General features: G+C 31.1%; 4 protein-coding genes across 5 annotated transcripts; 3 read left to right on the top strand and 1 right to left on the bottom strand.

Annotated features, from left to right (window-relative positions):
- Positions 1-281: 281 nt before the first annotated feature.
- On the top strand, positions 282-2870 carry LOC113791917 (CWF19-like protein 1). The gene has a single exon (XM_027341768.2). It carries the CDS (start codon positions 358-360, stop codon positions 2047-2049), a length of 1692 nt encoding a protein of 563 aa, XP_027197569.2. The 5' UTR covers positions 282-357; the 3' UTR covers positions 2050-2870.
- A 1781-nt stretch (positions 2871-4651) lies between these two features.
- Scgbeta (sarcoglycan beta) lies at positions 4652-7601 on the top strand. 2 transcript variants are annotated; one of them, XM_075823089.1, is made up of 2 exons: positions 4652-4968; positions 5887-7601. In XM_075823089.1, exon 2 carries the CDS (start codon positions 6679-6681, stop codon positions 7552-7554), a length of 876 nt encoding a protein of 291 aa, XP_075679204.1. In that variant the 5' UTR covers positions 4652-4968; positions 5887-6678; the 3' UTR covers positions 7555-7601. The 2 variants fall into 2 exon arrangements, with proteins under 2 accessions (XP_075679204.1, XP_075679203.1); XM_075823088.1 differs by lacking the exon at positions 4652-4968 and adding an exon at positions 5578-5717.
- A 1625-nt stretch (positions 7602-9226) lies between these two features.
- Positions 9227-11082, top strand: LOC113791880 (alanine aminotransferase 2-like). Its single transcript, XM_027341725.2, has 3 exons — positions 9227-9420; positions 9481-10179; positions 10239-11082. Exons 2-3 carry the CDS (start codon positions 9489-9491, stop codon positions 11003-11005), a joined length of 1458 nt encoding a protein of 485 aa, XP_027197526.2. The 5' UTR covers positions 9227-9420; positions 9481-9488; the 3' UTR covers positions 11006-11082.
- Positions 11083-11246: 164 nt separating this feature from the next.
- LOC113791879 (heat shock protein 60A-like) lies at positions 11247-13520 on the bottom strand. Its single transcript, XM_027341724.2, is given in 4 exon segments — positions 11247-12020; positions 12022-12072; positions 12074-12163; positions 12219-13520. Coding segments are annotated over 4 exon segments (1764 nt in total). The 5' UTR covers positions 13329-13520; the 3' UTR covers positions 11247-11507.
- Between the last annotated feature and the right edge of the window lie 195 nt (positions 13521-13715).

Below are 13715 nucleotides of genomic sequence, written 5' to 3' on the forward strand. Positions count from 1 at the left end.
ACAAAACAAAACAAAAATTACGATAGTATCGATTTTACTTTCATCGTCATAATGAAAACTTTTTCATCATTCTAATTGAAATTCTTTTACAAAAAGGCCAATTATTTCATTTTATTCAATGATTGATGACAAAATGATATTCATAAAAATAACCAAAAAATCAATTCAAATGGAACCTTTAAAAAATTCGTGCTAAAAAAACCAGAAAATTACAATTAAATTTGCAAATTTTTTAATTTACCAAAAAAAATGATTAGTTATTTTATTCAACAGATGGTACTAGTGTTTGTTTGGAAAATTCTCACATGTGTTTTGGAATTTTTTTGATGAGAGAAATTTGTAGAATAATAATTTGAAATGGCAAGCAATTCATTAAAAATTTTGGTTGCCGGTAGCGTTAAAGGTCAATATGAAAAATTTTTCAAACGTGTCTCAGATGTAAATCGAAAAGCTGGTCCATTCGATTTATTGCTTTGTGTGGGTGATTTTTTCGGTGATGATATCGATTCTTATAAAGAACTGATAAATGGCTCGACGGAATTGCCAAATACACCCACCTATATCCTCAGTCGTATTCCTCATCAACAACTGCTACAATTTCATCCAAATATAGATAATTTTGATCAAGGATGTGAGTTAATCGACGGTGTTACATTTTTGGGTCGTTCTGGTATTCTAACAACAAGTCTTGGTCTTCGAATTGCTTATTTGAACGGACGATATCGAAAATCATCAGCCGACAATAACGATGATGATAAAGACCTTGATTTTTTCAGTGAAAAAGAATACGAATCATTGATTATGTCTTGCCAAAGTTCATCCGATATTATTGATGTGCTGTTAACAATTGAATGGCCCAAACACATTTTCAATCATGCCGGTATTGATGTCGATGATTCTATTTTGACTATGATCGAGAAATCTAATTCCATGAAAATATCTCAACTATGTAACTCATTAAGACCTCGTTATCATTTTGTGGGCGGTCTTGTCAATTGGTTTTATGAACGTGTACCATATCGAAATCATAAAGTATTAATTGAAACGTCTCGCAATGTTTCAAGATTTTTGTCAATGGCAAATATTGATAATGTAAAAAAAATGAAATGGATTTATGCATTCAACATAGTTCCTAGTCGATATCTTACAGCGCAAGAGATAACCGCACAACCGACTGGTGTGAGTGAAAATCCTTATCGCAATGCTTTACAAGAACAAAGTGAACAAGATGCCTTTGAACAAGATCATTCGAATCAATTTCGTTATGATCTTAGCCATGATCATGGTGATGGTGATAGTGGCCGAAGATCCAATGATAAACGTAAACGTCATGGTCATCAACAAGATCAACAACAACAACAACAAAATCGGCAGCCAAAAGAGAGAAGAACAAACAATTCTGTTGATCAGCAAAACTGTTGGTTTTGTTTAGCTAGTCCAGATGTAGATAAATCATTAATTGTATCGATTGGTGATCATTCCTATTTAGCATTAGCTAAAGGTGGTTTAACCGATGATCATATGATGATCTTACCAATCGAACATATACGATCTACTGTAGAAATAAATAATGATGGTCTTCATGAAGAGATAAACAAATTTAAACAAGCCTTGACAAAATTTTATCAACAAAAATCAATGGTTCCGGTATTTTTTGAACGAAATTTTAAAAGTGCGCATTTCCAAATACAAGTATTAGGATTACCTGAAACAAAGACATCATTTTTACGGGAAGCAATTGACGAAATATTTAAACCATTCAAATATTTTGAATTAAATTCAAACGAAGAACTTAATGAAATTATCAACCAAAATGTACCATATTTTTATTTCGAATGTCCAAATCATTATAAATTCGTTGTACGTATACAAGTAAAACGAGAATTTTTTCCCATACAAATCGGTCGACAATTGATGGCTCATAAATTATTACTGAATTGTCCGGAACGTATTGATTGGAAATATTGTGCGAAAAATTCTAAAAAATCCGCTGCTGAATTAACTCGTACCATACGGGACAGTTTTCAACCATTCGATTTCACATTATAATTTAGTTTCAAAAAAAATCGCCATCGACATCAACGGTAATCATAAAACGGGAAGAGAAAAAAAAATACTCGATCGACAATCTTTTTACCATCATCATCATCATCATCATCAGTAACAGTAACAAATAAAAACGTAAATCAGTGGAAAAAATTTTTTTTTTCAACAGAATCGCGAAAAAAACTCAAATTACAATTTCAGATTGCTAAGAAATGTTTCCATTTTTTTTTTTGGTGGTATAAAAATTTAGGCTTATGGCCATCACCATTCACAATTACCAACACAAAAAAATAACCTAACCATACCGATTCCTAAACCGATTGTATGTGTTAGGAATTACAAGTATTTTTTCTTTTTCTTTTTTTCACTGACTTCAAACTGTAACTAAAATGAAATTTATTTATTTTTTTGTTTTGTTTCTTTCAAACTCAATTTTCAATGTTGTTGGTGAAATGAACAAAAATAAGTGAATAAAATGAAAGAAATACTTTGGTTTCACAACAAGACAACCCAACAGAATAAAATTAAAAAATATACCAAAAAAATGTGTTGATGGAAAAAAAGCGAACATCAAATTTTTTTTTGTGATGAAAAAATTCAACAGAATTTCCCCATTTCTTTTTTTTTTTTTCAAATTCAATTCTATGTAATTTTTTCGTTTTGATTTTTTTTTGTTCGTTTTGGTCTCATCATGAGAATAATAAATTTTTTATTTTATTTGTTTGATTGGAACTAACCAACCAGAATTCCGTTTTTTATCCATAATGATGAGTGAAAGAAAGCGAGAATAAATTCTTAATTTTAATAAAAAAAATTACAATTTCCTTTATTTTGTTGGTTTTCTCAAACGGATACACATTTTTCTTGATGCAATTTTTCGATTTTTCTGGTTCATCGGATACACAGTATAGTTAATTCCGTTCAAAAATCCTCATCATCATCCTCACGATCATCTTCGTTGTTTAACATTTTATTTTCTTCGATTATAAATCGTATAAAAATAAAGAAGCAAAAAAAATTGACAAACGAAACGAATCGACGACATTTTTGGTTCGTTAACTATTTTAGAAATGTGAAATTTTTCGTTTTTTTTTCACTCATTATATATCATTCTTATAAAATGTCAGGAATTGTATTTTGTCGAAATCGTATCTCCTCCTTTGTATCGTAAGAAAAAGATATGAGATAGATGGAAAAAGAAAAAAGTGAAAAAAAAATTGTCGACTAAAAACTATTATAATCCTCAAATGATGACATATAACTAATATAATACACGATGACTTATATTTATTATGATTATTATCATTATATGTTTTAAACATTGTGAACGGATAAGAGAAGAAACAGAAAGAATTTAGAATCGGAATTGGATTGAACACCATTAACAATTGTGTGTATGTCAATACATATAACAATATTACTTAGTTATACAATGTCATATTAAGTTATTAACTATAGTGTGTGTTAATCATGTTCGCTTGACTTCATCATCATTCGTATTGTGAACAAAGTTTGATTCTTGTTTTTTGTGTGTTGAAAAATCCCAATGAATTCGATGTTTTTAACACATTTTTCCACGTATATATTAAAACAAAGTTTTTTTTTGTTTTCCTGTTTCACTTGTATTTTAGTCGTTAATGGAAAAATATATCTAACCAAAATAGGAAAACCGATACCAAAATACGTACAATGCTTTGCCATTAATGTTTCGCATATCAAAAAATTTTCCTTTTTTCTTTTTTTTTTTGTTTCGTTGTTCATCATTATCACCATCATCGAATCGTTATGTTTTTTTTTGACTTCATAACTTTTGGATCGATCACATCGTTAAGCTTATAGTCGCGGTATTGTCGTTGTTTTTCATCAATAATGATCAGAATGATGATGATGATGGATAAATGTCATCAAAAAAAGAAAAAACGACAACAACAACAACAATATAACAAGAAAGTAAAAACCTTATGGTCCTTGTTTTTGTTAGTATGGTTTATGCTTTTTTTTTCTTTCGCCTCATTTTTTTCGGTAATTCAATTTCGATTTTCTTATTTTTGTTTCCCCGATTCCCTATGGAATATTATTCTCGTTATATGATAATTTGTAAAAAAATATGTTAAGGTATGATAATGTTCTCATATGGTTCATGGAATTTTTTGTTTTGCCTTTCTTTTTTTTCACACATCCGAATTCCGAATTCAATTATATCGACTCAAATCCATCATCATTATCAATAGTGAAAAAAAACTTGTCTAATCTTTTTTATATTTTATTCTGGACATTCTATCATCATCATCATCATCAACATCATCAGTGACCAAAAAAAAACAATGTTTGCAAATGAACGTGTTCAATATTATTTTTGCATTTTTTTTTGAATATGTTTTCTTCTGATGATAGGATTCTCTATAATAATAATAAAAAATCAAACATCCCTTAAAAAAATGTAACATCAGACATACTTATACAATGATAAATCACATTGTTCATTGTTCAAATGGTACATTGTGTAGCCGCATCAATATACACACATATCGTGAATTACACACAAACATTTTTTCGATTCTATTCAGTTTTTCTTAGGAAAAAAAAGACATTGTCGCTACACACACACACACACATACATACATTTTCAAGTTTCCTTTATTACATACTCCTCATATCTATCTTTTTTTTCGCCCTCTCTTTCATCCATTTCTCACTTTTTCATTTCATTTCTTTTCCGAGGGCGTTTAAGTTCGCATGTCGTTGTCGTTGCTCCCTGGCACTATGAACAAAAAAAAATATACATCGTTCATTCATTTTTGCGTGTGATTCTTTTTCTCATGTTTGTCGTTGTCGTCGATGATGTTGATGTTGTATCCATCTATTCATTCATTCATTCATTCATTCGAACGTCGGCTGGTTATATGTTTTTTATGAAAAAAAGTATGTTATTCTTTCATTTCTCTATTTGTATAGATAGAATAAGAGAAAAAAGGATGACGAAAGAATTCAATTCGCAATTCGATTTTTTCGTTGAAAAAATTTGTTTTTTTTCTGATTTCTAATTCAACCATCATTGTAATCGTCGTCGTCGTATGTTGTATCGAATCTTTTTTTCTCTCATCCGAATCGAATCATCATAATATCGGTAAAAAAGAGAGAGAGAAAAAAAAGAAACATTCCCCAAACATATGATATTGTTATGTCAAGTTTATTTTTCTTCGGTTCCCAGCGTTTATAGTTGTGTTCCTGTATTAATATTGGAAAAATTCTTAACTGAATTTTTCCCTATACTGATATATATTTTTTTCTCTGTATGTGTATATTCTATTCTGATATGTGTGTCGTGAATTTTTTCTTTTCTAAAGTGTATTTTGCGGTGCTAATAAGATTATTATATAAATTTTTTTTTGACTAAAGGCAAAAAAAATGATTACATTCGGAAACTAAAAAAAACAGTTTTTCCTCTTTTACTTTTGTTGTTGTTGTATGGATCCATTCATCCATCCATCCATTTTTTTTTCGTCAATGATGATAAGAGTTTTTTCCGACAACAACAATGATGATGATGAGAATTTTTTTTGTTTGGTCTGGTTTCATCAGTATTTAGTGGATTTTTGTTTTGTTTTTGTTTTTGCTCATTTATAAATTTATGGAATGTTTCATGATGGCAACAAACAAAAAACTTGGCGGTAAAATTAAAAAAAATAATAATAACGATTTTCAATTTGCCTTTTGGTGATCTTCACGATGATGATGATTATGATGAAAAATTTTTCTGATTATTATAATGCTTTTGGGCTAATTACAACGTTTTTTTTCTTTTTTCTTTTTTTTTTTTTTGGTCTTCGGTCTTCTTAGCTATAACGATTACGTTTATGTTTTCATCGTTTTTCTTTCATATAATAATAATCATCATCAACATCATTATTATTGGATGGATGGATTCTTTTTCATTTTTTTTCTTAAATTATAATTGTATAGAAGATTGAATCGTTGGAACATGATGATGAGGATGAAGAATTATTATTAGCCCTTAAAAAAACAGACGAAAAACAAAACAACATTTTACCACTCGACATGATGACGCCCGACGAAGAGTAAGAGAAAGGAATTCAATTCGCGACCTCGTTTTGTGTTCATTTTGGTTTTCTAATGATAATGATGATTGAATTGTAATCAAATGAAACTATCGAGAAAGACAAAGAAGAAAGAAAAAATCAATTTCTTTTTTGCATCGAAATTTTTTTTCCACTTTTGATTTCTTTATTTTTGTTTCAACAAAAAATTTCAATTTGTCTTTGAATTCTACATGAACATGTGTTATTGGTGTTGGTGGTGATGATGATGATGAAATGTAAACAACAATTTTCGGTGAATGCCAAAATTTCTATTTTTACATCATCATCAAAAAGCAATGTAATAAATCAATTCTTTCAAATGAATGATCAATTGTTTTTGAAAAAACATTTCATTAAATAAAACATTCGAATGCTTGAATCGAAACATATCTCATCAAATTTAACAAAGTTAAAGACAACTTTCTTTCTTTATTTCTACGCAATTCAAATGGTGCCTCATCAAAAATTTCCGTACATTTTTTCAAAAAATTTCAAATTTTTTCATACTTTTAATTTGTAATCTTATTTTTTGATGATGGCTATGCTACCGTCATCATCGAATCGCCTTTCTATTGATGACAATCAAAATTCATCTGCAATGATGTCAAAAACAAACAACACTAATCATCATAAAGAAATATTAGTTACCATTATCATTGCCCTTTTGATCATATCAATTGCAACGACAATCACATTGTTGGCTATTATTTATCGTTTACGTTTGATACCAGGATTCGAATATTTCACCATCATTGATGATAATGTGATTCTACATAAAGATACTTATATTGATCGAATTTTATTGTCCAATAATCGTATATCCGGTTTATCATCGATAACTGGAAATATTTGTCTTGAAAGTGGACAATCATCATTACGAATTAACAATGATGGTATTCGATTGCGATCAAAAAAAGGTTTAGAAATACGATCATCATCAAATGGTCAATTATTATTTCCATTTGATTTAAGTTCATTACCATTAAATTCGATCAAAACATTATCAGTGCCTAACGGTATTCGTGATGTTAAAATGATACGTTCACCATTGAATGAAGATTTAAATATTATTTCGAAAGGAAAAATTCGTATCCGTGGAAATGAAGGTGTCAATGTTGAAGGCAAACAAATTAAATTGGATGCAAAAAATATATTTTTATCATCATTGAATGCAAGCATTATAATGGATGGACATAAAGGAATCTATTTAGATATGAATTCATTCAAATCACGAATCGTACATCGTCGACAAGAATCATCATCAACCAGTGAAAATGAAAAAATGGATTTACAATACAAATTATGTATATGTGGACGAAATGGACAGCTATTTCGAATGGCAATCAAAGATTCAAGCAGCAGCTGTGCTGATGCCAGATTTCCTCAATCCGATAACCCATGTCTTTAACGAAAAACTGTTAACTGAATCGGTAAACGAGAACAAAAAAAAACAAACATCTGTATATGATAACAACATCACCTAATCATTGTATCAAATGAATGGAAAAAAATCGGGGTGACATTCGATTCTGACATTCTGTCCAACAAACGAAAAAAAAAATTCCATCTATGAAAATATCGTTTTTTTCTGTGCCGAAAAATAAATGATGTAATTATGGAAATCGTTGAACAACAATAACAAACAAACAAACAAACAAAGAGATATCACGAAGCTATCAAATGGTGGATGACAAATGTTGAATGATCTAAATTATATAAAAATCTTATGATGATGACATTGTTTATACAAGATCTTTTTCTTTTATTTTCTTTTATTTTATTTTTTTTTTGTTTTGTTTGTATATGACATTAAAATATAATGAAAATCGAAATAAAAACAAAAAGAAAAACTTACATGTTATTATTACATGAATCTAATCATCTGCGAATCAAATATGTATTTGATCTGTGTGACATTAAAAATGAAAAAACATGATCGGCATATATTATATCATTTTGTATGTAATAAAATGAAAATCCAATTGTCCATTAATAATGTAGTAATATTGGTGAGAAATCGATCCATCATAATAATCATAATAATAATTTCATCGATCAATGTCAATGTGATTATATAACATGATGAAAATCATAGGCCAATTTAATAATTATAAACACATTGGTAATTGTAATAATATTAGCATAGATTCTGTAAGTTTTCCTGCAAGTATCAGATTTCAAATTCTGGTTTTTCTCATCGATTTTTTTGGTTTTTTGAAAACCATACCGCAATCTTGCGGCCAAAATAACAATTTCGAGATTAATATACAAAAAAAAGGTTAAAGACCATAAAAATACAGAATATAAAATGAACACGTATTTATATAGCAAGAAAAAAATTTATTCAGCTCACCGTCAGTTTTGGTTTTTTACTGTTATTCATTAAGAATTCAAAGCGCATGTCAGTTTCGAAAGAAATAACTGCCTTTTGCCATTTTACCCAAAAACACGGAAAAATTACAGAATAAAAACAATCAAAAAGCTCATCTTTTCCTCAAGTCATGATTTTTTTCAACATAATCACCATTCGTAATTATTTTGATAATAATGTTACATAGATTATTATCTTAAATCAAAATTCTTTGCTACGACTACGTCATTCAAAATTACAGCTATATCATTCATCAGATTTCAAAGTCTTTCAAGGAGATTTTTTTAAGATTCAATATAAAAATCTTTTTTCACCAACAATCACAAAAGTGGCATTGAATTAACAAGAAAAGATTTTCAAAACAGGTTAAAACCAAATTTCTCTTCGTTTGAATTTGTATTGTCGTTTTTTATCGATTAATCGATCGATTTCCTTCTTTCACATAGAGAAAAACCTGACTCCATTTGTCGAACGAATGACTGATTGCATTTGAATGATGAAAATCGAAGAGAAAAAGCCTGTAAATTTATTGTTGTCATTGTTGACGTTGAATATTTAAAGGAAATGTTAGATCATGTGTGTCGTCTAACTTTTGAAACTATTTTTGTGATAAAAAAAATGATCAACGTAATAATAATGAGATCATAAATATCGATCAAAGCAACAAATAATAATCGAGATAGAATTTATTGGTGTCAATCAACCAGCATAAATTGATTTCATTATTAATTCATTATCAGCAATAACTTATGATTAATAATTTTTTTTATCAACTTCATTAAAACGTATCGATTTCAGCGTTTAATTTGATGATAGATTAATCATTTGCTAGATAGATCTTTTCATTATCAATATCTTTTTTCATCATTCGATTATTTTTAAGTTTGCCGCCTAATAAATAAGGTTTGATTTTTTTTTGTTGATCTTTTGCTTTCATTTTGCTATTATTTGCTTCCTTGATAGGACTTGTCATGTCATCATTAACAATGAATTCCAATAACCCAGTACTCACTATGGATAAAATCAATAATAACTTGGTCAAAATGGAATATGCTGTTCGTGGCCCGATACCGACACGTGCCGTCGAATTAATTGAGGAGCTTAAAAATGGCGCCGAAAAACCATTCGATGAAGTAATTCGTGCAAATATTGGTGATTGTCATATGATGGGTGAAACACCTATAACATTTATTCGACAAGTTCTTTCAGCAAGTCTTTTTCCTAAAACGGCTTTAGCCGATCCAAAGTTGCCAAATGATGTAAAAGAACGGATTCAATTGTTGTTATCATCTTGTGGTGGTCAATCGGTCGGGGCTTATTCAGATTCAGCTGGTGTGGAAATAATTCGTCGTCATGTTGCCGAATATATTGAACAGCGTGATGGCTGTCCCAGTGATTGGCGTAATATCATTCTTACTTCCGGTGCCAGTGAAGGTGTCAAATTGATATTTACATTGATTAATTCGGCTTCAACAGATAATATACAAACCGGTGTGATGGTACCCATTCCACAATATCCCTTATATTCGGCTACATGTAGTGAATTAGGAATGTATTTAATTTCTTATTATCTTGACGAAGAAAATGAATGGGCATTAGATATTGCGGAGCTACAACGGGCGTTGGATGAATCTAAATCTAAATGTAAACCTAAAGCTATAGGTAACTTTTCCAGCTCAATTTGACTCTCATTTGAATCATTAATTTTTTATTCGTTTTAGTTGTGATCAATCCGGGAAATCCAACTGGGGCCGTGTTGACCAAAGAAAATATTGCTCAAATCATTAGATTTGCACGCGACAATAATTTGTTGATTATTGCCGATGAAGTTTATCAGCATAATATCTGGAAGGAAGGAGCACAGTTTTATTCATTCAAAAAAATAATGAAAGAAATCGATATAAGGCTTGAATTGGTTTCATTGATGAGCGCTTCAAAAGGTTATATGGGTGAATGTGGTCTTCGTGGTGGTTATATGGAGATTGATAATTTTGAACCCGATGTTAAAGCCGTTTTGTTCAAACAAATTAGCGCTCGTCTATGTTCTGCATTAATCGGTCAATTCGCCATTGATTGTGTGGTTAGACCACCACAGCAAGGAGAGCCATCATATGAATTACACCAGAAAGAAAAAGAAACTGTTCTAGCATCGCTTAAAGGTCGTGCCGAATTAACCACACGTACATTGAATTCATTACCCGGTGTACGATCAAATCCAGTAGCCGGTGCAATGTATGCATTCCCGCGTATTCAAATACCAAACAAAGCAGTTGAAGAGGCGGAAAAACTTGGCCAGAAACCAGATTTTTTCTACTGTAAACAACTATTAGAAGAAACAGGTATATGTCTCGTTCCTGGTTCTGGTTTCGGTCAAATACCTGGCACTTATCATTTTCGAACAACAATCTTGCCACAGCCAGAATTGTTTTCTAGAATGATGAATAAACTGCAAAAATTTCATCTAAAATTTTTAGAACAGTATAAGTAATTCCAATTTGAATTATCCCTGCCAAATTCATGTCAATCTTTGTCATTATTATTCAATTAATAAGCCCTTGAATTTTATCTTTGTTTTGTTTGAATTTCAACTTAGTGATGTGAAATTTATTTTAAAGTTAATAAAAATCATTCAATTGCTACACCAAATGTTGTTTCTTTTTTGTTATAAGATGGCAGGATTTCAGATAAATTTTATCGACATCTTTTGTTATCTGGTGACAATTGAAAAATGATAAAAAATTTGAAATTTTATTTCTTTTATTGAATTTAACAAAATGATAAAAAGACCACAATATCTAGCATATATTCTAAGTCATCGCCTGACATTTAATTTTGGACCATTTTTTCATTTTCATGTTCATCACAGAAAACGAAAAAAAAAATTGTAAGCCGGATACAATTAACGATGATCAAAGATTCTAATCAATACCTATTATATATGATACATGTAAAAATGCGATGTTTTTGGAAGATCATACATGGTTGTGATATTACATGCCCATACCGCCCATACCACCCATGCCGCCCATTCCTCCCATGCCAGCCATAGGATTAGCACCTTCTTCTTTGGGTGATTCACAGATAACCGATTCGGCAGTGGTTAACAATGATGCGACACCTGCAGCATCCATTAATGCGGTTCGGACCACTTTAGTTGGATCAATTATACCGGCATCAATTAAATTACAATATCGATCATTAAGAGCATCATAACCAAAACTAATTTCATCGGATTCGAGAATTTTGTTTACAACAACCGAAGCATCGACACCGGCATTTTGTACAATTTGCATGCATGGTTGTTTCAATGCTTTTCGTACCAATTCAATACCGATTTTTTGATCTTCATTATCAGGTTTAAGATCATCCAAATATTTGATGCATCTGAGTACGGCAACACCACCACCTGGAACAATACCTTCTTCAACGGCTGCTCTAGTTGCATTCAAAGCATCAGTGACACGATCTTTCTTTTCGTTCACTTCAAGTTCGGAAGAGCCACCTAATTTTCAACACAGCAACACCACTGGATAGACGTGCTAATCTTTCCTGGAAATTTTTCTTTTTCATATTCAGAATTCGTATTATCGATATCTTCACGAATTTGTTGTACACGTTTTTCAATTTCAGATTTATTTCCTTTTCCCTAAAAGTAAAACAATAAAATGAAAATTTTTTCAACTAATAATGGATCAACAAACCTTGAGTAGAAGGGTATCATCCTTTGTGATGGTAACTTCACCAACTTGTCCGAAATCATTATGTTGAATTTCTTCAAGCTTATGAATGTTTGCATCATCTCCAAAAACTATGCCACCGGTGGCGATAGCAATATCATGTAAAGTGTTTTTGCGATTATCTCCGAAACCGGGTGCTTTCACAGCGGCAACTTGTAGATTGATTTTGATTTTGTTTATGATCAATGTTGTCAATGCATCTCCATCCAAGTCTTCGGCAATAATAACTAATGGTTTACGTTGATTGACGGCCATTTCCAAAGCTGGTATCAATGATTGAGCGGTGGAAATTTTCTTCTCTGTAATCAACAACAAGGCATCTTGGAATTCAACTTTGTTGCCTTTTGTAAGAAAATATGGTGAGATATATCCACGATCGAATTTCATTCCTTCAATTACTTCCAATTCATCAGAAAGTGTTTTTCCATCTTTGACGGTAAGCACACCATCCCGACCAACTTTTTTCATTGCATCCGAAATAAGATCACCGATTTTTCGATCACCATTAGCCGAAATGGTTGCAACCTGTGAGATTTCTTCAGGTGTTGTTACCGGTTTTGAGAATGATTTCAATTTATCAACAACGTGTTCAACAGCAGACATTACACCACGACGAATTTCAATTGGATTAGCACCTTTACTAATTTTTTCGAAACCTTCTTTAGCGATAGCACGAGCTAAGACAGTGGCTGTCGTGGTACCATCACCAGCTTCTTCATTTGTATTGTTAGCAACATCTTGTACAAGTTTAGCACCGATGTTCTGGAATTTATCTTTCAATTCGACTGCTTTGGCCACGGTCACACCATCTTTGGTAATTTTCGGCGATCCCCATGATTGTTCAATGATTACGTTTCGACCTTTTGGACCCATGGTAACAGCAACAGCATCAGCCAAAATATCAACGCCTTGCAACATTTGTGCACGTGCATCGGCACCGAATTTAATATCTTTGGCTGTTCCACGACGACTTTCATGCATATGGCTGCTTGAAATGGCCGATGTAGTTTGTGTTCCATTCACCCGGGACAAATGATGGGTGGCGGTTCGAAGAATTCGTGATACTCGGTACATGATGCAATTCAAAGCAAATAATTAAAATAAACGATGAATGAAATGATTTGTTGAAGAACCGGCGTGATTTTGGCGTGTCGAAAATAGATTCAACTTGTAAAGCAATGGAGAAAGTATGATTTTGTGCTCAGCAAGTGAACTGAAAGCAATATAATCTCGAAAAATCGCGAAATGTTTAAATGAATGATGGGTAGCGGGATAGTCGATTGAATAGAAAGTTACAGCGTGACTTTGCATGCTAAAAAACGGCATGGCGATGTTTGTAACACGCATGCGTTTTAAGGAAAATATTTGTTAACAATTACGAATTGCGAAGATATTTTCTCTCTTTATCCAATTCAAATTTGGCCATATTAATTGATAAATTATCAATAAAATTATCATCTC

The sequence above is a fragment of the Dermatophagoides pteronyssinus genome, unplaced genomic scaffold (assembly GCF_027571235.1).
Source record: "Dermatophagoides pteronyssinus isolate colony J.1.1.1.1 unplaced genomic scaffold, Derpt_VIB-CSIC_2022.12 sq0023, whole genome shotgun sequence".
In the NCBI taxonomy this organism is placed as follows: Eukaryota; Metazoa; Arthropoda; class Arachnida; order Sarcoptiformes; family Pyroglyphidae; genus Dermatophagoides; species Dermatophagoides pteronyssinus.